Here is a 22,297-nt window from a genome sequence, read left to right as displayed (position 1 = left end):
CAATTCACAGAAAGGCTTAAGATTTTGACTGTGGGTGCACTTTAAAACCAAGGTGCCTAAGGTTCAGGAGAAAGAACTGGTCATATTTTAAAAGACAAAGTGTGTTTTGTATATGCTATTCTAGACTTTGTGGGTTTATATATGCTGCATACTTTCGGAAGTTGCTATGGCCTGATGCAAGGTGAAAGAGCAAAGGTGTTAAATGTAATGGGTCTTCATAAACGTAAAATATACTCCTGTGCATTTGATCCGGAAATAAATATTCCAGGCTTCAGCAGCATTTACACCCAAAGCGAAGGCTGCAATCCTATTCACAGTTACCTGGGAATATGCCCCTCTGAACATAATGGGGCTTACTTCTGAGTATACATTTATGTGACTGTGGTATAAAAGTGTGCAGACTCTCAAACCTGTTTAAGTTTGTATATATGTGTGTGTGTGTGTGTGTGTGTGTGTGTGTGTGTGTGTGTGTGTGTGTGTTGCTATAAGTCCAGCAAAAGAGACATAATTCTTTGCAACACTATTCTACAGCTATCTGTTTTTAAATAGCATTTGGTACCAGATGAAACACACATACACACACTTAATTGTAAGGCAAATTTGTTTCCCCCACTAAAAGGCCAATTCAGTCACTTGACAAATAGATAATATTATTGGAAGGAAATATAGGTTATTTTAGCAGGACATTCAAAGGGAGTCAGTTGGGTTTGCCTTTTGTCCACACACAGAAATGCCCAGCAGTCCCACAAATAAAACAAAGGGGGAAAATAAAAACAGAAAGCTGTTTTTCTTTCTGCACGAATAATGGTAACAATAATAAGATAATAATAATAAAGGGCAGGTAAACTAATGAAGGAAACCATTTCAGACCCCATTTAATTCAATGAGAGAATTTTAAGCACAAACGTCATACTGACTCCATGAAACTCAATGGTGGGACATAGAAATGTTTTGTTATCTCTGGATCGTGTCTGAAGGGGGGAAGTATTCAAAGAGCAAGTGCCAAGCACGTCCATTTTTCCTGACACCCCCAGCATCTGGGTGGTATACATATTTACTCGGAAGTAAGTCCCAGGAAACTAAACAAAATAAAATAACTTAAGAGTATTCCTACATCCGTTTGACAACTTCAGCTCCATTGTATTCGGTGGCCTAACTCCCATGGCAGTGAGTATAGGGTGCTGTCTTTACTCCTGAGTAAACTGATTGCCTCTCTAGTTTTAAACGAAGTTTACTTCCAGGTAAGGGTGTAACTCTTTCAGCAAAAGGAGTAGATCCTATTTTGCTCTTTGGACACCTAGAAGCACGGGACTGCATCCAACTAAATGCTACCGGAGCTTATAATGTCCATTAATTCCAATGGGTCTACTCTGAGAATGACTAACGTTGGCTACAACCTTTGGTTAGGAACCTACTTAACGGTGACAGGTGACTAACCCCCCTCCCCACACACACCTCAAACGAATTGCCAAAAGTACTGCCATAAATATCCTCCCCTTTTCAATTCATTTAAACTCGGAACAAGTTTGGAAATCCGACAGGAAATTCTATAATTTTCATAAACAAATTCATCTGGAATTATCCGGGCAGATTTCGTGACTGGGTTGCAGCTGAAATGAGTCGCTTCACTTGGAAATCACAAACCATCGCGTTGAGCTGGGGGGCGGGAAGTACCTCGGTTTCCGAGTAATGGACTTCCCCAGGACACGTGCCCAGGATCAGACCCTGTGTCCAAAGCCCAGTCTGGGTTCTTTGCAATGGAACGTTCGGGATGGGGAATAACTTGAATTCCGGTCAATGGGAAATAAACCCAGAAGACATGTTTCTTGACTCGGTTGTGTATGTGAAGGGGAACAAATCGAACTCTAGCGATCCTTTTCTCCCATGGATTGGGGGGGGGGGCTTAGAAGCAAATACGTTGACGCTTTCAGCAGGTACATTTACACTCCCCTGCTGTCTACACCCCATAAGGCACACCCCTATTCCCAGAAGATCCTGGGAATTGTAGTTACAGATAGGTAGCCGTGTTGGTCTGCCATAGTCAAAATAAAAACATTCCTTCCAGTAGCACCTTAAAGACCAACTAAGTTAGTTCTTGGTATGAGCTTTCGTGTGCATGCACACTTCTTCAGATACACTGGGAATTGTAGTTCACAGCACACACAGCTACCAGCACCCTTAAAAAACTACAGCTCCCAAGTTTCTTTGGCGGTGTGCCTTTAGATGTGTGGTGTGGATTTTTTATTCTCTTTTCTTTTTCTACAAAAATACTACTTTCAACACTCTTACTTGGGAGTAAGCTCCATTTTACTCATTGGGGCTTGCTTCCGAATAAACCACATGGGTTGCCAAATAGTGAAGAGCCTCATGGTCGAATATTTGGGTGGACTTCAAAACTAATAGACGATATATATATATATATTGTATATAAATATATGGAAAAACCATTAAGAGAAATTCAGCCAGTCTCAACTAATTACCGTCCAAATTACATTGACCAGGTCGCTTTATATCAATTGCTCCTTCCTCGGCGTCCATATATTAAAATATTTAACGACAAGGGGAAATAGGAATTCTTGGAAGGATTATAGACTCATCCCAATTCCCAAGCACGTTTCAAACGCCCCATTTATCCGAGAAGGGAATGCGCTCCCCTTTTGGATATGTCAGGCTTTCCAATAGGATTACTCAGAAGGAAGACCCCGATGTCATGAGCGTAGCTTCTGCCTCTGCTGGGACGTGCTTTTACTTGGAAGTAAACATCGTTGATTAGGATGGACCTACTTCCAAACGATCTCTATCATCCAAGGGCCCAAGGCACATTTAATTTACACCCGCGGGACTTAATTCGGAGGAAAGACTCGCGTTGTTCGAGTGTCAGGCTGAAGATGCCCAACGCCCCGATCCAAACAACAGCAAATTATCTCTCAAGGGAGTAGGATACATTATTGCCGCCCATGGGACCAAAGCGCTTTGTCAGGAAGGCAGCAGCCAAGCCTAACTCGAGGGACACGCTCCACGCAAAGGGCGCAAGCCCACCTAGAGCATGTTTCCTCGGAAGTAAGTGTGCCCAGGAGTCCAGCAGAAACCCTTTTGAAACTCGAGAAGACCCCAAGAGAGAGTGGGAGACCGCTCAGGGTGGTTCTAACTACCACTACTCAGAAGTAAGTCCTATTGAATTCATTGGGGCTTGCTCCCAGGAAACAGGCGTTAGGATAGCAGCCTGCAAACTGCGTAGCCTTGGACCCAGTTCCTTGGAAGTAAGCGCCATTGGAGCTCCCACACTGGGATTTACTCCCCAGCCGGCAGGGAACTGCAGAGAGTTGCGGTTTGCTCCTGAAATTAATGGAGACTTCCGATGTCTTCGACGTTGCGTCTGGAACCCCCTAATCACACGCACACGTGTTCAGGATCGGAGGGGACGGATGCCACTTCCATGGGTATCCTTACTCGAAAGTAAGCCCTGATGAATTCATCGTAGCTTATTCCCCACCCCACCCCCCAAAAAGTCAGGTTGTACATAACCGCCGCCTTAAAACGGCCAGTTCTCCAGCGCGGGATGGAGAAGGGTGGTAATTCGGATTAAATGCTGTGGGGAACGAACCTTAAACGAACCTGTCTATTCCTTGGAGGAATGATAATGGCATGCAGCTTTCTTACACGAAGATATTCTCGTACACACCCACACACCAATATTTTGACTGATACAGCACTTAAAATGGGGACGCCGATTATTCGCTTGATCTGAGCATTCCTCATCGGAGGCGTCTCTTGCAAATGGGATTTGGTTTTTTTTTAATTCTCTGGCTCCCACTCCCAGTCTGGAGTTCTGGCGTTGGGGCTGATTTACCTGGGCCTTGTAATGTTCTCCAGACAACACTTACAACCCCAGCAAAGCGCAAGCCCAACTCGGGAGTCAATCCTGCTGAGTGAATTGGGGGCATTTTGTTTCGTTTTTGTTTCGTTTACTTCTGAGTAAACGGGATGGGGATTTGGTGGAGCGTCTGAATTACAAACAGCACAAATCCGGGGATCAAATAGGAGGTACCTGAAGGCCAAGTATACAGCCTGATCCAGAAACTGGTGACCCGGGAGAGTTGGGAATCATGCGGAATCCAAGCAGCTGTATCCATAAGGCTTATAGGACTTTACAGAGTTAGGCACCCCTTAAACCCACCCATTCTGGGGACCCTAATAATCCATACAGTTACATTAAGCAGAGCTAGGCACCTCTAAAACCCACTGCTTTTGGGGAGACTGTTAAACTGGAGCTGTTATATACTGAAAAAATAGTATCTGCATCAAATTCGAGGAGTCTTTATATCTCAGCAGTGCAGAGACTCCTAGGCAAGCAGCCCCCGTGCGTTCAGTGCGTTTACTCCCAGGTAAGCGTGCACAGGACTGCGCCCTAAATAAACTGCTTACATGGTATTATATCCTAAGCTATAATAAGGGAAAATCTGCCCCCTCCTTTAAGCATCCTAAACACGTTAGCCATAAATCCTAGTTGATGTCCGTGGTTATTTGGGAGCGGGGGGTGTATGTCCCACCTCCTTGTGGGCTTGCAAACCTTACTTGGAAGTAAATCCCGCCGCAACCGAAGCCGGTGGGATCGGATTCACTCCAGAATCAAAGCGTTTGGAAGCAAGGTGTGTGAACGTGCTGGGAACGGATATAAGTAAAAAAACCCTTTAAAAAAAAATCCTAGGAAGTCTCACTGTGTCTTACTCCTGAGTAAATATGCACGGCGTTGCTTCCCAAGGTAACGATGCTGGAGAGTGCGCAGCTCCCTTATTTGGGTCTAAGTCACTTTAAATTAACCGCCCCCCCCTCCCAGGACTGGGCTGCGATCCTTGACATTATCAGCTTGAAATCGAATTCAACAGGAGGAAACTGGATTAGCGTCCGAACAAAAACAGAATGCAGGATCCATCGGTTCGTTTATTTTTTAATCGTCATCATCATCATTATTATTAAGAGAGGAATTATTATGCTAGTGGAAGTGGTCTTTCCTTTACATTTTAGAGCTGGCGTCGTGAACCTTTAGGTTTCAATGCTAAAAGCAGAGTTATGCTTGAAATTAAATAATTTCTAACCTCCCCCTTCCTCATAAAAAGTAGCTGGGTGTCCGTCCCCCCCCATTAAAACAAAGATCCTTGGCTTAGTTATTTAAGGTAATTCTGCCCATTCTTAGTTTCCACTAATGGACTTTTTTTACTTAAGGCGTTTTAAGAAAGACCCCTCCGCGTCCTTCTCCCACCCCCCACAAAGTGCCAATAATATTTGGGCACAATTCAGCCCGGAGAAGCACCTTAAAACCTGCAGTCCTACTAGGCGCAGTTGCCTGGGAGTCGTGCCCATTTTAACGAGCGGCCTTTCCTTCCGAGTAATCCCACCTAGGCTCGGTTTGCACACCCCATTAATTTCGCGGGGAGGGGCACGGAAAAAGAGAGGTCTTAAACATGGGCTTAAAACTTTCTCGCTGGTGAAGTTAACCCCTGGGCTTTAAACACACACACACAAACGCTTCACTTCGGTTAGATCGGGGCCTTCTCTCTATCTGAGCTGGGCTCAAGGTCTTTTTTCTACTATCAAAGGTGAAATTGACCACCTCTGCAAATCATTATATTTGTTACTTAAAAGAAAACAACTTTCCCTTTCGTGCCTGCTAAGCGCGCCTCCCGCCCCCTTTGTTCAATGCAAAGAGCGCAACTTATTGGATTCCGCAATGCTGGGTCGCGATGCTGCACAAAACTGCAGCGCGCTTTTTAAATACGCGATGGTGGGGTGGTTGCGTTTAATATTTAACAGGCGTGTGCCAGCAAATCATTGAGAAACACACACACTAGATCCGCAAATTCTGCTGCGGAAATGGCGTGACCCACAGCTAAGACTACTGCGAAATAAATAGAAGGCACAAAATCTATCAACAACTATTATTAAATATATAAAAGCACCACGCTCATTCGGACTGTGGGCTCTGAATTGTTCCTGTAGGAACCATGGCAGCGTACTAAAATTGTGCCAAGATTATAGGGGGCGGACAACCACATCAGTGCAAGTTAAGCTCGCCTTTTTAAGACATCCTGGTGTTTAGCAAGGGATATTTAAGAAGGCGCTGAGTTCTCCAAACCTAGAAAGGCATGGAAAGTGCGTGTGTATAACGCAGAGAGAGACTAGGGCCCATTGAAGGCTGGGGGGCTGCGGAGGAAACTGTCTCTCTCTCTCTTTTTAAGGCAGCAGAACTGTTTTTTGATCCCACACCGCACGTATACGCAGCATCGTGTACATTATCGATTATAGCGTTTGTTTTCCTGGGGGTGGTGATTGGGGGAGAACAGCGCAGCCCCCACAATTCCTTCCCTAAGGCTCCATTGAAGACCAGGGCAGTTACTTCCGAATCAATAGGGAAAGGAATCGAACTAGCCTGTTGATCCCCCTATTTTCCGGATCCTGAAAGAGAACGAACTAGCCTGTTCATCTAAGAACACACCTGTAAAAACTAAACATGCCTCCCCCACACCACAAAAAAATCCCTTCTAAGTAACCTTTTAATTTGACTTTAAAGAAAGGTCATTCATCACCGAACAAATGACCTCAAGATTTATTGAAATAATCCCCGCATTTATTCTTTTGTGTTTCCTCCACGCACACGCCAAAGTTAAGGGATCTTAATTTTATATATGACACTCAAACACACACAAAACATACAGATATATATAAATTACAATTAGCTCCTTTGCACTTTTTGCAAAATTATGGAGAAGTGATGAAAAGTACTATATTCTGCTCAACGGGGAAAAAATAATTACTGGCGTACATTTTTTTAGTAATCCAGGATCAAACCCTATTTTCCAGTTTTGAAAAGATCTACTGGAATCCATTCACACAGGCGCACGCACACCCCCAAGCATTTTAAGTACAGTAAAAGGGTTTTTTCCAGCCCCTTCTGCCAATTTTAAGGCAAATAAAAGAAGCGGAGTTTAAATTGCCTTAAAAATAAAGGTGATTATTTTATAGGATAAAAATATTTCCTGTTAATTCACTTTAGCTGTCTTGCCAAAAAAAAAAAAAAAGACTTTATAGGTTTTAATAAATAACAAGTAAACCAGCCCCTGCGGTGAAAAAAAATGATCAGAAATGTTAATGGTAGCTCACAGCATAATCCTATGCGTGCCTTCTCAAAAGTAAACCCCGTTGAATTCAATGGGATTTACCTCCATGAATTATTGCCTCAGCCTTCGCTGAACTAAAGGCACTAACTAACCGCTCACCCTGGAAGAAATGTTGCTTATGCAGGCCATTGTTTTCTTCAGGTTTACCTGGGAGTAAGCTCCACTGAACACACCAGAATTCCTTCCCAGTAAACCGACCTGCCACCGCACTGTTAGCAAGCAAGCAAGCCCATCTCCCCTCCCGACGTTACTTGTGTTTACTCTAAATTAAGCCCGGTTGATCTCAGTTAAGCTTACTTCCCTGGCAAATCTGGATAGGATTGCAACGTTGACTGGAGGTCCCGATGGGAAGGCGAGCGGGGAAATCAATGGGATTTCCTTCCCAAGTTAACATATCTCTTAGCATACGCGATGCGGCTGTAAATCCGCAAGGCTATGATGCGCATTTAAATCCGCATTGCAATCGATGAGAATTTACTTCCAAGTCAACCGTGTACAAGCGTGTAGGATACGCTCTCCAGCGAGGATTTTCCGCCCATTATCCCACCCCACCCCTGACCCCAGAAGGCGACAACCTCTGGCAGGGGTGTAGGTTGTTACGAATTTTAAACTCCTGATAAGGAGGCATGATTTATTAGCTTTGGGTAATAATAAAGCCCCCTTCATTAGCATCAGGTGTGGGGGGAAAGCACCCTACAGATTTATATCGGATAAATTTATTTAAAAATGTACGGTCTTTCAGGTTAGAGGTTGCAAATTCTTAAGACGGGGACCAAGAACGTGCACATCCATTCACACACACACGAGATATTGTACGAATTATATATGGAACACACACTATTATACGTGTTATATACGGAATAGTTCTACGAAGTTGACTAAATACAGACTCCAAAAGGAGAGCTTTAACGAGGAGGTTTGCAAAAGGGAGTTGTAAACAAGAGCTCAGGCGTTTCGGATTGAGGACTACTCACTTTAATGCGGATCTAAAGAGCCACAGATGTACAGCGCCTGGCGCCCCAGAAAATCCCAATCTCAAAGAGTAAGGAAAATATCTGCCTGTTGCGGGAGATAAATTGTGCTGATCAACAGCAGCCCCATAGCGCCAGTTTTTGCGATGGTTTACTCAGGAGTAAAGCCCCCAACTGCACCATTTCAACCAGGACTTGAACTCTTTAATAAATCCTGCGCTCCAGCTCGCAGCTTTTCTTTCTTTTAAAAAAAGGGTACGGTATGCCTGCCTGATCTCTCTCTCTCTCTCTCTCCACTCCCCCCCCCCCCACAAAAAAAACTCCAGTTCCCAGCGGAGAGATTATCTGAAGATAGAGACACGTGTCAATTGTGTGACAGGAGCCGGGCATCCCCGAGGCACAGAGGAGGTGGCAGGCCGGGCGGATGTTTCAAAGCCTTGGAAATTAAATGAAAGAAAAACAGCAGCTCCTCTCCTGGCCCCCACCCCACCCAGCTTTTTACCCCACAGAAAGAAGGAAAGGGGGCACGGGAGGGACTTACGAAGCCGTGCTTATCCGAGATGTTGTTGGTGAGCTTGAGTTTGTGGAAGGCGACCGGCTTGGCCATCCACTGCTCCCCGGTGGCGGGGCTGTCCGGGTGGATGTACATGCGTTTGGGCATCTCCGGGTCCGCTTTCCCGGCCACCATCCAGCGCGAGTTGTGGAACTTGTAGCGACAGTCGTCGGCCGCCACGATATCCATTAACAAAATGTACTTCGCTTTCTTGTCCAAGCCGCTGACGCGAACTTTGAAAGGGGGGAACATTCGCCTGAATAAACACCAGGAAATTTAAAAAAAGAAAAAAACAAGGTTTTAAGGGAAACGATCATTCCACCCACCTCTTCGCAAAGACAAGAATTCAACTCGGAAACACTGCAATCTATTTAAAACACACGTGCCCGTTATTAAACATTATGGATCACTGTGAAACGCTGGTTTTTATTTCAAGAGATGGCCTTATGTTTTTGTTTTGAATTGCGTCCCTTTCTTTTTCGAAAGAGAGAAGCGTGACAATCTAAGGCTTTGTTTTGAAGGCAAGGGTACAGGGCTTCCTCGGCGGGCGATTTCCACGCATGTTTACTCAGAAGTAAGTGCCACGGCACTCTGTTCAGCAGGCTTTCCAAAGAGGCTGCAGAGACTGCGGTCTTTGGCGTCTGCGATCCCAGAGCACAGTTCAAGGGGGAAAGGTTCAGTCGCGCACCGTGGGAATGGTCTCCGAGTAAACATGCACTCGAACTGGACTGAAACTCTTTCTCAGACGCGGGGGGCCCTAAACGCGTTTACTCCAGAGTAAAGCCGGTTTTGTGCAAGGAAAGTCTTTACGAGGTTGCAATTTCAAATGCAGGCCCGGGGCACATCCTTTGAAATTAGGCCACCTTTTCAGGGCCAGGGTTCTATGAAAACAAAGACACCCCCCCAGAAAATAATTCACCAATCCAAATTCTGCTTTTATAAAAAGGTGTGCATGTCGAGGGTTTGAAAGAAAGCTCCCCCCCTCAAAAAAACCTGTCTGTCCCTCTGCATTCGAAAGCCCCATTCTAGCAAACAGGTTTACTCTGAAATTCTAAATCCCATCCATTTCGCTGGGATTTACTTCAAGGTAAGGGTGAAAGGGATTTGCAGCGTGCATAGGACACACTTTTTATTTTTATTTTAGGAGCAGATTAATAAGAAAACGATTCCTTGTTCCGGATTAAAAATCCAGGTTCAAAAGGAAGTTGAAATCCGGATTGTCAGGGGCAGGGAAGTCGAATGGCCTAGTTGTGCGCCTGCGCGGCAGATCTTCTCTCTCTCTCTCTCTCTCTCTCTCTCTCTCTCTTTAAAAAATGTGGTGCAAATCCTACATGTCGAATGGGGGTGAGGGGTCGTGTCGAAGCCCAAGCGGGCGCCCCTTGTTTTACCATTCCAAATTTCCCTTGACCTAACCTGAAAAGAGACAAAACGCAAACCTCAAACTTCTCTTAACAGACCGAAGGCATTGCTGGCAAAGGGAGGTAGGGGGGAGAGAATAGATAAAACAACAGGAAACCCCCTCCCTGGAAGTTCGAGAAATTTGTCCGCTCATTATATTTGGGGTGGGGAGGGCAGGGGGCCCAGTGAGGACGGAGGGCTTCCCTGCAGGCAACATGAAACGGAAAATGGAAATAAATTTAGCAGATCCAAACCGCAGTACCCAAATTTTCAGGAATCTGGGTGGAAGGGAGCGTTTCAAATCCATTTCAAAACCTCCAAAAATCATCCCTCCTTCATTCAGCAGCGTGTTTTGCTCTTAAGGAAGACCCTCAGTTTTGAAGGGGGGATTTCTGGCATCAGTTATGCCTCTTTGGCCTGATCCTAATGCCTGTTTTACCCTTTGTAGTCAAGTCAACCGTGTTTGACATAGGGGCTTACTCCTATGTAAAACGTGCCCTGCGGTTGCAATCTGTACTCCTAGGCTCCTCTAGGATATTTTAAAGTAAAGTGTAATTATTCAGCTTTTAAAAAATACATGCATACATATGAACTTTAAAAATAAAATAACAATATTGGCTAAAACCACACAACTCTGGGGTGTTTCGAGGCTATCAGCCAGAAACATTTAACCCGGAAACAAGTTTTCTTTTAATCGTGTAAACAAATATAATATATATAATATATATAATATAATAAATAATTAACCATGAATTGGGGAGGTGGGGGGAAGAGACCTAGTTTCAGCGTGGAAAAGACGACTTCCACACAAACGCACGCGCGCGCACACACAGCAAGAACCCTTTACCAAAAATCAGATATATCTGCTTAGCATTTAAACACACTAACCCAACCTTGAACGCGTTGGCTTGGGAATAAAACCCCAGGATTGCAGGAAAACTTTACTTCCAGTTTATGTGGCATTGGCTGGGAAGGGCTTTAGGGGTAGGAAGGCGTTTTAAGAGAGATGACAGATACATTTAAATTAAAGTCATAGTTGGGGGAGCGTGCCGTGAGAAACAACGCAGAAGGTTGATTCTTCCCCCTACCTAGCAAAAATCAGTGCTTAATAATGCTCATATCATGCTATCACGCAAAACATGAATTATTATCCTGCTATCATGCAAAACATGAATCATTATCCTGCTATCATGCAAAACATGAATTATTATCCTAACATTAAAAAATATGAATTATTATCATTATCAATTATTACTTTTGCTATTCCCAATTGCAACGTGGTTGGCGCCCGCAACTGCTCACCTTCCAGATTTGGTGATCACCATCTCGGTCCCTAGTTTGTGAAACTGATCCCAGAGATCTTTGGCTTCCAGGGTCACTTTGGGGTCGTCCTCAACCTCCTCCTCGGGCTCCAGGCTTTTGAGCGACCTCAGATGGGCGGCTTGGTGGTGGTGTCCCAGCGCCGAGACGTGCAAACTGGCCTCGGCTGCTCCGGCCAGGCTAGGATCCTGCAAAGGTTTCGTCAGGGCGGCCGGAGGCAGAGCCAAAGCCGGGAAGAAGGAGGGCTGAGCGGCCGCCAGGAAAGCTGACATAGGGAAGTCGGACGGCCTGGGCGCGTGGAAAGGGTGGTAAGCCATCGCAGTCCCCGGGAAGGCTGGATCTCGCATCAGTACATCCACAAATCCGGGAGGAAAGCCCGATCCCTCCAGCAAGGGAGGGGTTGGGAGTTGATGGCGGGGGGGAGAAGAAGAGGCGCCTGCTTTGCTTGTCAATTTCAATCCCCCCCACCCCGTACACACACACACACACACACAACACACACACAAGCGCACCTCCCCCCTGCGAGCTCAGGCAGGAGAGCTAGTGAATTTCAACCCGTTTTCAGTTCGCGGTTCTCAGAAGCGCCCCCGGGCTGGTGGGTTTCAACCCACCTCAACTCTGGCAAAACTGCCTTCGGGTTCCTGTGTAGGGGGCCAGAAATTGGGGAGAAGGGAGGGAAGCCCGAGCAGAGCGGGGGGGAAAGCCCACACAAACAGGCGCACACAGACTCACATACAAACACACTATCAAAACAGTCCCGGTGATTTGAGTTCTTCTGGACGTCTCCGAGGGGCCGGTAAGTCCTTATATGTTTTTTTTCCTCTTGCAGGCAGGAGGGAGGGCGAAACAGAGCCCCTTCTCCCCGATCAAATTGGAGGGGGGACCCCCCAAAAAAGTGCAGCCGACAAGGGCGAGTCTTGACGCCTTCAAAAAAAATCAAGTCCTTAAAATAAAATGTTAAAGAACAGCTCAAGATGATCTTGCAATCGGAAAGGTTTGGGGAGGGGGAGTCTGCGGAGAAGCGCGTCCCCCTCCCTCCCAGTCCTACAAGAACTCCTGACCCCCCTCCCCGAGAGAGGGAGAGAAAGCCAAGCTGGATCTGGCGGCCGTGGGGTGGGGAAGGGAGGGGGATCTTGCCGCTGGCCCCCCCTTTTTCTTCTCTGGCGCTCGCGCGCTCTCTTTCCCCCCTCGCCGTTTGCGAGCGAGCGAGCGGGCGGGCAGCAGCCGGGGGAGCTTCCTTCGCCTTTCCGACCCAAAGCGAAACCAACCCCCGCCCCCTCTTCTCCGGTCGCTCAAGGATCGCGAGGCTCCGGAGTTGGATCGACGCCGGAATCCGAGCCGGGAGCCAGGCGCTTCATAGCTCCGAAGGAGAGCGAGCCCCAGGGCAGACTGGCTTGCGTCTCTTCTGGATCCCTCTCTTTTAAAAAATAAAGGAGCAGAAAGCGCTGGGACGATCTCTCGTGCGCCCTTCCTCGCTCGGATTCCTCCACCTCTTCTCTCTCCTCCTCTCTCTCTTTCCTCCTCTCTCTCTCTCCCTCCCTCCCTCTTCTTCCTTCCTTCCTCCCCACCCCCCTCGCTCCGCTCCGCGCGTTTCCACCTCTCGGGCCAACCCTTAATGAGCCGAGCCCCCCTTGATTGTGGATTTTACGCGGTTCAGACCAATTGTGGATGTCCATAGGCGTGGTTTTGACAGGTCCGGCCAAGATCTGGGGTGAGAGAGGGAGCTGGGAAGGGGTGGGGGGTGGAGAGAAGGAGGGAATAGAAAAGGGTTTGTGATGGGCGGGTGGAGAGAAAGAGAGAAGAGGGAGGAGAAAGAGAAGAAGAGAGGATCGGAGGGGGGGTGAAAGGTGTCGGAGGCATCACCCGAAAGAAAACATGTCAACAGAATAAAATATTAACCAATGACAGAGGCAAGGCCTCGGGAGCCCTCCCCTCGCCAGGCCCGGCTCCTAGCTGATGGGGAGGGAGGGGGAGAGCGAGGGGGCACGTTCCCCCAGCGCAGGAACTGTTGGCAGAGGCACCCGGAGTGAGTCTGGCCAGGCAGCCAGGAGGGAAGGCGCCCCACGGAATGCGCCAGCGCGCGAGCGACCAGGGCGCAGGCCGGGCGAGGGATGGAGATCAGAGAGAGGGCGGAGGCCTGCGGACCAGGATCCGGACTGGGGGCACTACCCTGGTTCTCCAGAAAGCCCTTGAATACACCCACGGAGAGGATCTATCACCTAGTGGAAAAGGAAGCGGCAGGAACCATTCCTAGGACTGGAGAAGAGACGCCGGCAACGAGCCATCTTTGCTCGGAGTCGGGTTTTTTTGGGTTGTGGGGATGAGTGTTTGGCCTTGAACAGGTGCTTGGAAAGGGTCCCTCTCCCCAGAGCGCACCCCACCCCCACTCGGTGTATATTTTGAACGCTAGTGCAGGTGTCTCTTTCCACACGTGTTTTCTAACCCCCCCCCCACCACTTTATTCTCAGGGGAAGTTTTTAGAAATTTCATCCCTTCACACAGGCCTCTGGACTTTGGAGCTACTCCCGAGTAGACCCGTTGTAAGCTTATTGGGCCTTGGTGCCCAAAAGGCCTGCCAGCAAAAGCGGGTGGGTGTCACGTGCCTAAAGACTGGCGAGTCCTCTGAACGTGAGAACTCTGTTATCTTGTTCGGAGGCCTGCCAGTGTGTTCTTTCTGCGGGTGTACATAGTGGATGCTTCCCAGCACAACACCACATTCGAATTAGTATTTATTATTTGCTGAAACCAGTACAGCATGGTGTGGCTTTTCTGCATAGCACAAGCGACTAACAGGTCGCTGCCCCGATGAGCTTACAATAAACATATTAAGGAGCTCAAATATGCTAACCTATTCCACGTCTATTCTGCATCTATAGTGCGGCATTCTTGGGGAAAGCTTCCGTTAGAATCGCACTGTTCTGGGAGTAGTTTACTTCCGAGAAAATGCAATTCAGGTGTTAGTAAATGTCACAGCTTCGTCGCGAAAGAAACTGGCGAAGAAATTCCGCTATAGGCTGAAATCCCCTTGGATTTGGGTGCAAATCCCCTTGGAGTGCAACGCGTTAGTCCTACACAGAGTAGACCAATTGCAAAATAACAGGCATAAATTTTATCGGGTCTACACTGAGTATATAACCCGATAGAATGTATTTCTGAGTAGACCATGCGTGGACGCGTTCTGTGGCCACTCGCTGGGGACAATCCTGGGCTTCGGGAAGACCCAGTTTATCACGCTTACCCTGGGGTAAATCGCACTGAGCGCAAGGTGACTTACTTCTGAGTAAATATCATTGAAGACAGCAGGCTTACACCTTCCGTTAGCTGCCTAGGCGCGAGCCGGTTTCAGAAGTTCACCCCTCAAGTGGTCTAGGGCCAAAACTGTTCCCCTTTCCCGCCCACCCCCTACAAAGAGGGATATTTTGAAAGTGGGGGTGAACAGGGACACCGTGAATATAATTATTCCATTTAATCCATCAAAGGGCTGCTTCTTTCCTTCTTTCCCCTTTCCTGCCCCCCAAATTATAGTTTCTTATGACATCCATTCCTTTTCCAAAACCCCGAGCGCGATGTTCCACCCCCCCCCCGCGATTTAATTTCAGGGAGGAAGAAGGGAGGGGGGGAGAGCCAGAGAGAGGGAGGGAGAGAAATCCTTTGAAGAGATTCGGGTAGGGCCCACCCAGAGAATGGAGAGAGGGCCATGCGTCCCCCCCTCCAGCGGATCCGGGCAGGGGCTGCCTGGACCACGAGCAGATATCCCAATCTTTGGGGTAGGGGTGGGGCGCACAGATAACGCGGGGGAGGCATGCGGGGGGGGGGGTCTGAGAAAAATGGAGGCAAGCCGGTGCGCATCGCCGCTTTAAGACTTCGCTTCCTAGCCCAGTCTCGGCCTCCGGGACCGTGCGGAGATGGAAAGATTCAGCCCAGGCAATGGAAGTAATAGCGGAGCGAATCGGACCCTCTGCAAAACGCGGCCAAAGCAGCCTCGGGTGAGTAGCGAGCAGCGGGGCGCGCGTTCAGAGATACCTCGGGGTAGGTTTCGCGCGAGCGCCGATCCGTAGTATTTTTAATTTTTTTAAAAGCTTTTGGGAAAAGGTCAAAGAGGCGAGGAGGGTGCCAAAACATGGAACACTTTTTGTGCGCGTGTGAACGCAGCCGCGGTTCACACCTGATGTATTATTAATTATTAAATCATTCTTACTATTCTGCAACTCCGATACTATTAATACTCCCACCCCCAACCTAAAGATTTTGAACTAGATGGTCTCCAACAGCGCATTCGTGCCATGTCTACTCAGAGGTAAGTCCGATTGGACCCCACTGGAACCTGCTCCCAGCTGCAATCCTATATCAAGCTCACCTGGAAGCAAGCCTCCTTGAGCTCAGCGGGACTTACTTCTGAGTAGACATGTACAGGATTGCGCTCTGAATGAACAGCTCCCAGTTTTACTCGGGGCCTTTATTGTTTTTTTAAATGGGTTTCTACATCCCAGACTCCCACGCTTAACTTTTGGATGGATCGCAGCCCTGGAAATACTGTAGCGGTTCTCCCCACCTCCCCACCCCGCAATCCCCTGGGCTGACATCCACAAACCACTTGTCTACCCCTAAACACCAATGCTACCCACACCGTCCTTAGGAACACAACTTTGCCGTCCGGTTCTCCGCATCTTTATTCGGAATAAAGTCCCACTTCGCTTGCATAGAGCATACTACACCCAAGTGAGAGTGCGTAAGGATCGTAGCCCTGACCTCTTGACAGCCACATCAGCTCGTCAGCGTATCCCATAATACAGGCGCGGGGGGGGGGTTAAATGGTCCCCCTACCTATTAAAAGCACCCAACGAATTGTCACCGGCGCCCGGCCGTTCGCATGTAATGCGTAAAGTTGGCTGGCGAAATTCCTTTCTTTTATTGCGCCCCCAAAAAATGGTTCCAAATGAGAAATGGATAGCAATGAAATTAGTTTTGGCTCTCTCATCTCTCGCCCCCTTGTTCCGTGATCAGTTGATCGGCATTATTTGCCCACCGTCTTTCCTAGTCTTTTCCTGGAGGGAGAGAATTTACTTAGGGGGTTGGAGAAAACAGAGCCAAGAGGGCGATCGCTTGCAAAGGCTACTTTGTTTGGAAATGGATTTTTTTTGGGGGGGGAGAGGCGCACCTCTTTCTCTCTCGCCACCTCCTCAAGATCCCACCCACCCACCCTGCCCCAGCCAAATCTTCCCACTCCATAGACAGTTGACAAGGAGAGCTATCTGTCTGGCTGTGTGTCTACTTTCAGATTTCCCCCTGATTGAGCCGGGGGGGGGGGAGAAGAGAGTTGGGGTCAAGAGCCTCTTGGCGCCAGGAGTTTGAAGTGTCCACAATTAAAAAGCGACAAGACAAAGGAGTTTTTTTAAAAAATAAATAGAGAGAAGCATTTCTGTCCCCCAAATTCTGGGAAGTTATTCCGCCCCCCTCCTTTTCTCCCTTCGAGTGGGAGAGGACCTATAAGCCCGCGATGGGAGCAGCAGCCGCGCTTGCCCAGGCTGCGGAATCATGTGCTCGCCTGACCCCTAGATGGCCGCATCTAATCAGCTTCTGAGAGACTCAGCAAGGCCAGCTAGTCTTTCGCAGCTCCTCGGCGGCGTGGAGAGAAGGGGGAGGGGAGAGAACTCCGCGCAGACACGCACAGGGTCCCCCAGCCCAGTCCCCAACTGGGGCAGCATCCCTACTGGGCGGGTCGAGATCTATGGAGCAGCAGGCGCCTTAGGTCACCTCTCCATCGTTCACGCAAAGCACGCGACTTTTCTCAAAGAATCCCGAGGACGGTGCCGTAGTTTCCCCGGCACAGAGCTACAGTGCCCAGTACACTTAACAAACTACAGTTCCCAGCTCTTCTTAACAAGCGAGGGCTCCCAAGATTCTTTGGGGGAGAGGGGGCCGCGCGCCGCGCGTGTGTGGCGTGGCCTTAGCTCTCGCCCCGAGGAGCTTACAGTTAACGCCGAGCATTTTGGAGGGAATGAACTGGAGTGGGGGGGGGTTAATAATAAATAGGATGCGGATAATGAATATGAGCAAAAAATCAAAACGACAGCGGAAAAGGGGGGAAGTGAAAAGGCATTGGCCCCACCCACCCCCCAGGTACAACCCTTAATTCACAGCAGAGAAATGGGGGGGGTGCGCTGTTTGCAGCAGCCAGATAACCCCACCTTTTTTTTTTGAGCGCCTAATATCCAGTTTGAGTCTGATGAGGCTACGATCCTAACCACACTTATTGGGGAGTAAGTCTCCTTGAACTGAACAGGGCTTTCTCTGAAATAGACACGCATAGGATCGCTCTGTGGCGAACTCTTTGCCTGCCCCCTCCCACCCGTCAGCCAGTAAACATTTCTGTTTACAGTGCCTTTGACTTAGTTGCTCCAGTGCAGAGGCTTCCTGAGCCCCGGGATCTGTCTGAAAAAGCCAGACCTCATCCCCACAAGATGTTGAGCACCGAGGCAACGGGTTTTCCTGGACATGGACAGAGTGCGTTTCAAGTGACCCCCAAGGTGTTATTATTACAAGCCCGCACATTTATTGTCTTAAAGGAGCGAGGCTTCTGGGGGGAGGGGTGGCTCCTCCAGCCTGCCTGCGTTGACCCCGGTACGTGTTTTGTTTTTTAAGGCTCAAGAAGTAGGCACGCTTTTTACAGCATATCTTCTCTTTATGCGTGTGTTTGAGATGGTCTGTCACGCACACACCCTCGTCTTCTCCTCAGCCCACGAGAAAACTAATAGGGAATCACCTAATACCGAGTCAAACCATTGATCTATGGAGCTCCATGTTGCCAGCACTGACTGGCAGCAGCTCTCTAGGGCTTCTGGCAGAGGGGGCATTCCCTCTCCTATGGGGAGATGCCTGGGATCGAACCTGGGACCTCCTGCAGGCAAAGCAGCTTCTCTACCCCTGACCTACAACCTTTCCTTTCCGGAGAACAGAGAGAAAGCCATATATATAGATGGGGTGCAAGTAGGTGAAGGTACTAGTCAGAACAGGGTCCAGACGGTGCTTCTGCAGATTTTTCATCCACTCATTTCCCCCATCCATATTATCCTGTCACTAATCCAAAGCAACCACCCTGCAAAGTGGGGCGCCATTACTACCCTGTTGCTGATGGTGTGAGACAGAGAAGGGCCAAAAGCCAGATCAGAAGCCGGATTTGACCCCTGGTGGGCTGTGGGGGGGAAGCTCACTACCTCAAAGCCAATTCAGTCACTATTTGGTAAAATTCAGATTCTGCAAGGGGCTTATGACAGCCAGGTAAAGGTGTTCAATTTAAGGCTCTGCTCCTCCAGCCCAGTTACCAAGCAAGGCTAAAGAGGCCGGGGCTCCTACATCTTTAGTAGCAAGCTGCAGCTGCCGAAAGTCCATTTTCTACCCAGCTATTGAAGGTGCAGGAGTCCCGGCCTCCTTGCTGATATTCCTGCTGCCTCTTCCTGAATTAAACCCCATCACCCCAACTTCCTTCTCAGCTCTCTTGCTCCCAATAGTGCAGAACAGCTGAGGTGGACCTCAGCTATAAAGGGGGGGGGGAAATACTCTTCCCAAATACCAAGCAACGGTCCATGATAGCAACAGGCAAATTGATATTATTATTATATAATTATATTTATTATTATATAATAATTATTATTATATAATAATAATAATAATTAGTGCTAAGGAATGATTTGAGGAAAGGAAGTGCAAAAAGGAGTAGTTTTAAAACTGGGAGCAAGGTTGATGTTCTTTTTAGTGGTAGCGATGGCACCTGCTTGCTCAAGGTACCCCTTGATTTGAAAATGATAGATCCCAATATTCCTCCACCCGCGCGCATTTTAAACCCACGTGTAAATAAGCGACCGATTACGTGGCTTTTTGCTACGCGATTTCTGGTTTTGCTGTCTATGGGCGGGGAAGAGAAGGGCAGTTTGAGCGAGATGTTAGTCTTGTTATCTTTCTGTTTTGTTTTCACCAAAGAGAGGAGAAGGATGAGTCCCTTATTAAACGTGGACAAAGTCAACCAGCAGCTAGAGAAGCATCAGACCCTGTAGGGGCCAGCCCACCCCTTCCAAAATACACCCCTTTCCTTACAATTTTATCCCTATTCCAGGCTGTTACGGAGAAAGGGAGGACCTACAACGAGCCCGATTCTAGCTTCGCTTCCCCGGAAATAAGCGCCACAACACACAGAGGTCAGGGGTTCCTATTCGCAAGGAAAGCGCGCTCAGGATCACAGCCTGAAAAAAAAAGGGGGGGACAGTTTTTGCCGATAATTCATTTTTAACTTTCAGGAAAGGGTTTGTCGGGTGCTGGTGAGAAATAAAGAAGATACAGACTCGGTACCTGTTCGTGCTCAAAGCATACCTGCGACACGATCCAGCCAAACAACTCTAATAAATACCTCACTTGTTTCAACAGCAGAACTGTAAACGCTCGCTTGCTTCTTTTGCCCGGCAAAATCCATGGGTGTTAGCGGCTCGTTTGGCGCAGGATCTTGCACTTAGGATAATATCCTTCCCAGTTGTCATTTACCGGAAGTAGATCCCACCCGTCTCTCTCCCCACCCCCCACCACGCAAATGGGACTTGATTAACTGCGCAGAGGATCGCGGCGGGGGAGGAGGGCGAGGGATATATATATACATGCATACATACATACATACAGTACATACACACATCTCCCAAGGATGCTAAACTTGGTTTTGAAACCCAAGCAGGGAGAATCACCTGCAACCATATCAAACATGACAGGAACTGAATTAATGCATCTGCTTTCTACTTCATTTCATCCATGAACTGAATGGGGTGGGGAGGTGGACCTAGAAGAGGAAAATTGGACCCCTGATCTGATAACATTTGGAGTTTAAGCTCACCAGTGGAAGTTTGAACCAACATCTACGCCTTTACGCTCCATGGATATAAAGGAACCCAAAAGTTCACTTTTCACGTCTTAAAATAATTTGCCATTCTCCCCTTGATTATTTTTTAAAATATAAAAAATAAGCTGTTTTTTCCCTCTTTCGTGATTGGTATACAAAATTTAATGTTATGCTCCATGTTTTTGGAACGTTCGTGCTTTCCCCAATATTACATTACACACACACCCCGCACAAATACACAAACACATATATATTCCCCCTTCGTGTGTGAGTGTGTGTGTAGAGATAAACAAACCTAAATCTAACAAGCCCAATCTAATCGGCCCAGGAATTGTATTCTCTTGCTGCAGGTTAAGCTTGCAATCCAATACTGCACCCACTTGCCTGAGGGTAAGCCCCATTGAACTCAGTGCGGCTTGCTTTGAGTAGACCCGTAGAGGAGTGATCTTCGTGCGTGTATATGCTTTGGAGCTGCCCCCCCCCCCAACTTGGTGAATTTTAAACAAGCACTGTATTATGCATAGAATATATGCGGATTTATTTGTAGATTCCTCGTATCCCGCACGTACATCTGCGTCCGTGTGCACGACGGACACAACGCACACCATGTTTAAATACGAAGTGGGGGCTAGCCTGGAAATGAAGGGAGAGAGTTTGCTTTAAGCCTCAGGTCGATTCCGGTTATCAGGGCAGTGGGATGGAGTTTAAATGGGGGGAAGTTCTGGAGACTTGGATCTCTCCCCCCCCAACCCCAGCGAATATACAAAGTTCAGTTTCCAGCCATTTTCTATATTAAGCTTCCCTTAATCCCCCAACAAGCTGGAACATCCCACTTTGCCCCCCCTTTTCCCAAGTGCATTTTGATCTAATAATTTCCTTGCTATTCCTTTCTCTCCCCCCCCGCAACCTTCTGGGACTGGTTATCTTTTAAATAACTTATCTTGTCGACTTCCTTCCCCGATCCCCTCTCCATTCCCCGCCCCCCGCCGCAATTCTCCTAGTAAAGACTGAAAAAGAGAAAGGGGGGGAGAGGAGAGAATTGGCACAGATTTATTTCCACTTGCTTCGCTTATGCCTTTAACCCCTGTATTTTCCAGGCGGGATAAGTGCTGCGAGGCGGGGGGGGGGGGACGACGACGACACACTCTTCCTATCGGGAAGCTGAGACCCCCATTCCCCCCAAAAAAGGTTTGCAATGGATTTCTCAGTCCTCTTTCACAGCGAAGAATAATTACATTCAGATAAAACATCCAGGCTGAAAATCAAGACCACTCTACATCTGTGTGAGTGAGGGAGGGGGTGAAAAACACGGTAGGAAAAGAGGGAAAGATAAATATTACAGATGGGAAATCCGGCTTGGGTTTCGAAGCAAAATTTAGCATCCTTGGATGTATCCATAATCACACCTTTATAAGATCCTAACATCGTTTCCAGGTTTTGTTATGTTTTAGTTGTGGGGAAATAAACAGCAGCAGCTAAGGGTGTATGAATTAACGAGGGAGAAGGAGCGATCGCGAGGGAAATGGAAAAACACACGCCAATATTCCCTTCGCAATGCGAAGAAAATGAACGTGAAGACACGTGTGTGTGAAATTATGAGTAGGGCGCATTAATTTGAAAGGAAGAAATCCACGGCTGGATGAATGAGGGAAAGAGGTGTTTTTTAAATATATATTTTTTATCATTCTTTCAAAGGAAGAGATGGGGAGCGGAGTGAAATGGATCCCTAAAACGTTACGAAAGGAGATGCGTAACAAGCAAAACGAGGATTTATTATTATTTTCCCACAGACAATTAAAAACGCTGCTTGATCTTTGGGAGAAAGCTGCTCTGGCTAAACATCTGCCCACCCCCCAGCAGGTCCCTGTCCTGTCCTCCCCCCCCCGTTTTCTCCCCCTCCCCCCCACCATGCGCCCCCTTTCATCTCGACCCATCTCCTCTCTCCATCCCTCGTCTATTTTTAGCCACGCAGACTCCGGCCCTGGCGCCAGGCCGTTTAAGA

The 22,297-nt window shown here is 47.9% G+C and overlaps 1 protein-coding gene across 1 annotated transcript in view; it reads right to left on the bottom strand.

Moving 5' to 3' along the window:
* TBX2 (T-box transcription factor 2) overlaps positions 1-13,043 on the bottom strand; it is a 39,584-nt gene extending 26,541 nt beyond the window's left edge. Inside the window, exons 1-2 of the mRNA XM_081172052.1 lie at positions 11,400-13,043; positions 8,688-8,955 (exon numbers count right to left, since the gene is read on the bottom strand). Coding sequence (XP_081028178.1) covers positions 8,688-8,955; positions 11,400-11,764 — 633 coding nt within the window. The 5' untranslated portion in view covers positions 11,765-13,043. The remainder of the gene's footprint in view (positions 1-8,687; positions 8,956-11,399) is intronic.
* Between the last annotated feature and the right edge of the window lie 9,254 nt (positions 13,044-22,297).

The sequence above is a fragment of the Podarcis bocagei genome (genome assembly GCF_964188305.1).
Source record: "Podarcis bocagei genome assembly, chromosome: 15".
NCBI classification, from domain to species: domain Eukaryota; kingdom Metazoa; phylum Chordata; class Lepidosauria; order Squamata; family Lacertidae; genus Podarcis; species Podarcis bocagei.
The sequence above is the reverse complement of the archived record's forward strand: the minus strand, read 5'-3'. Positions and strand labels throughout refer to the sequence as shown.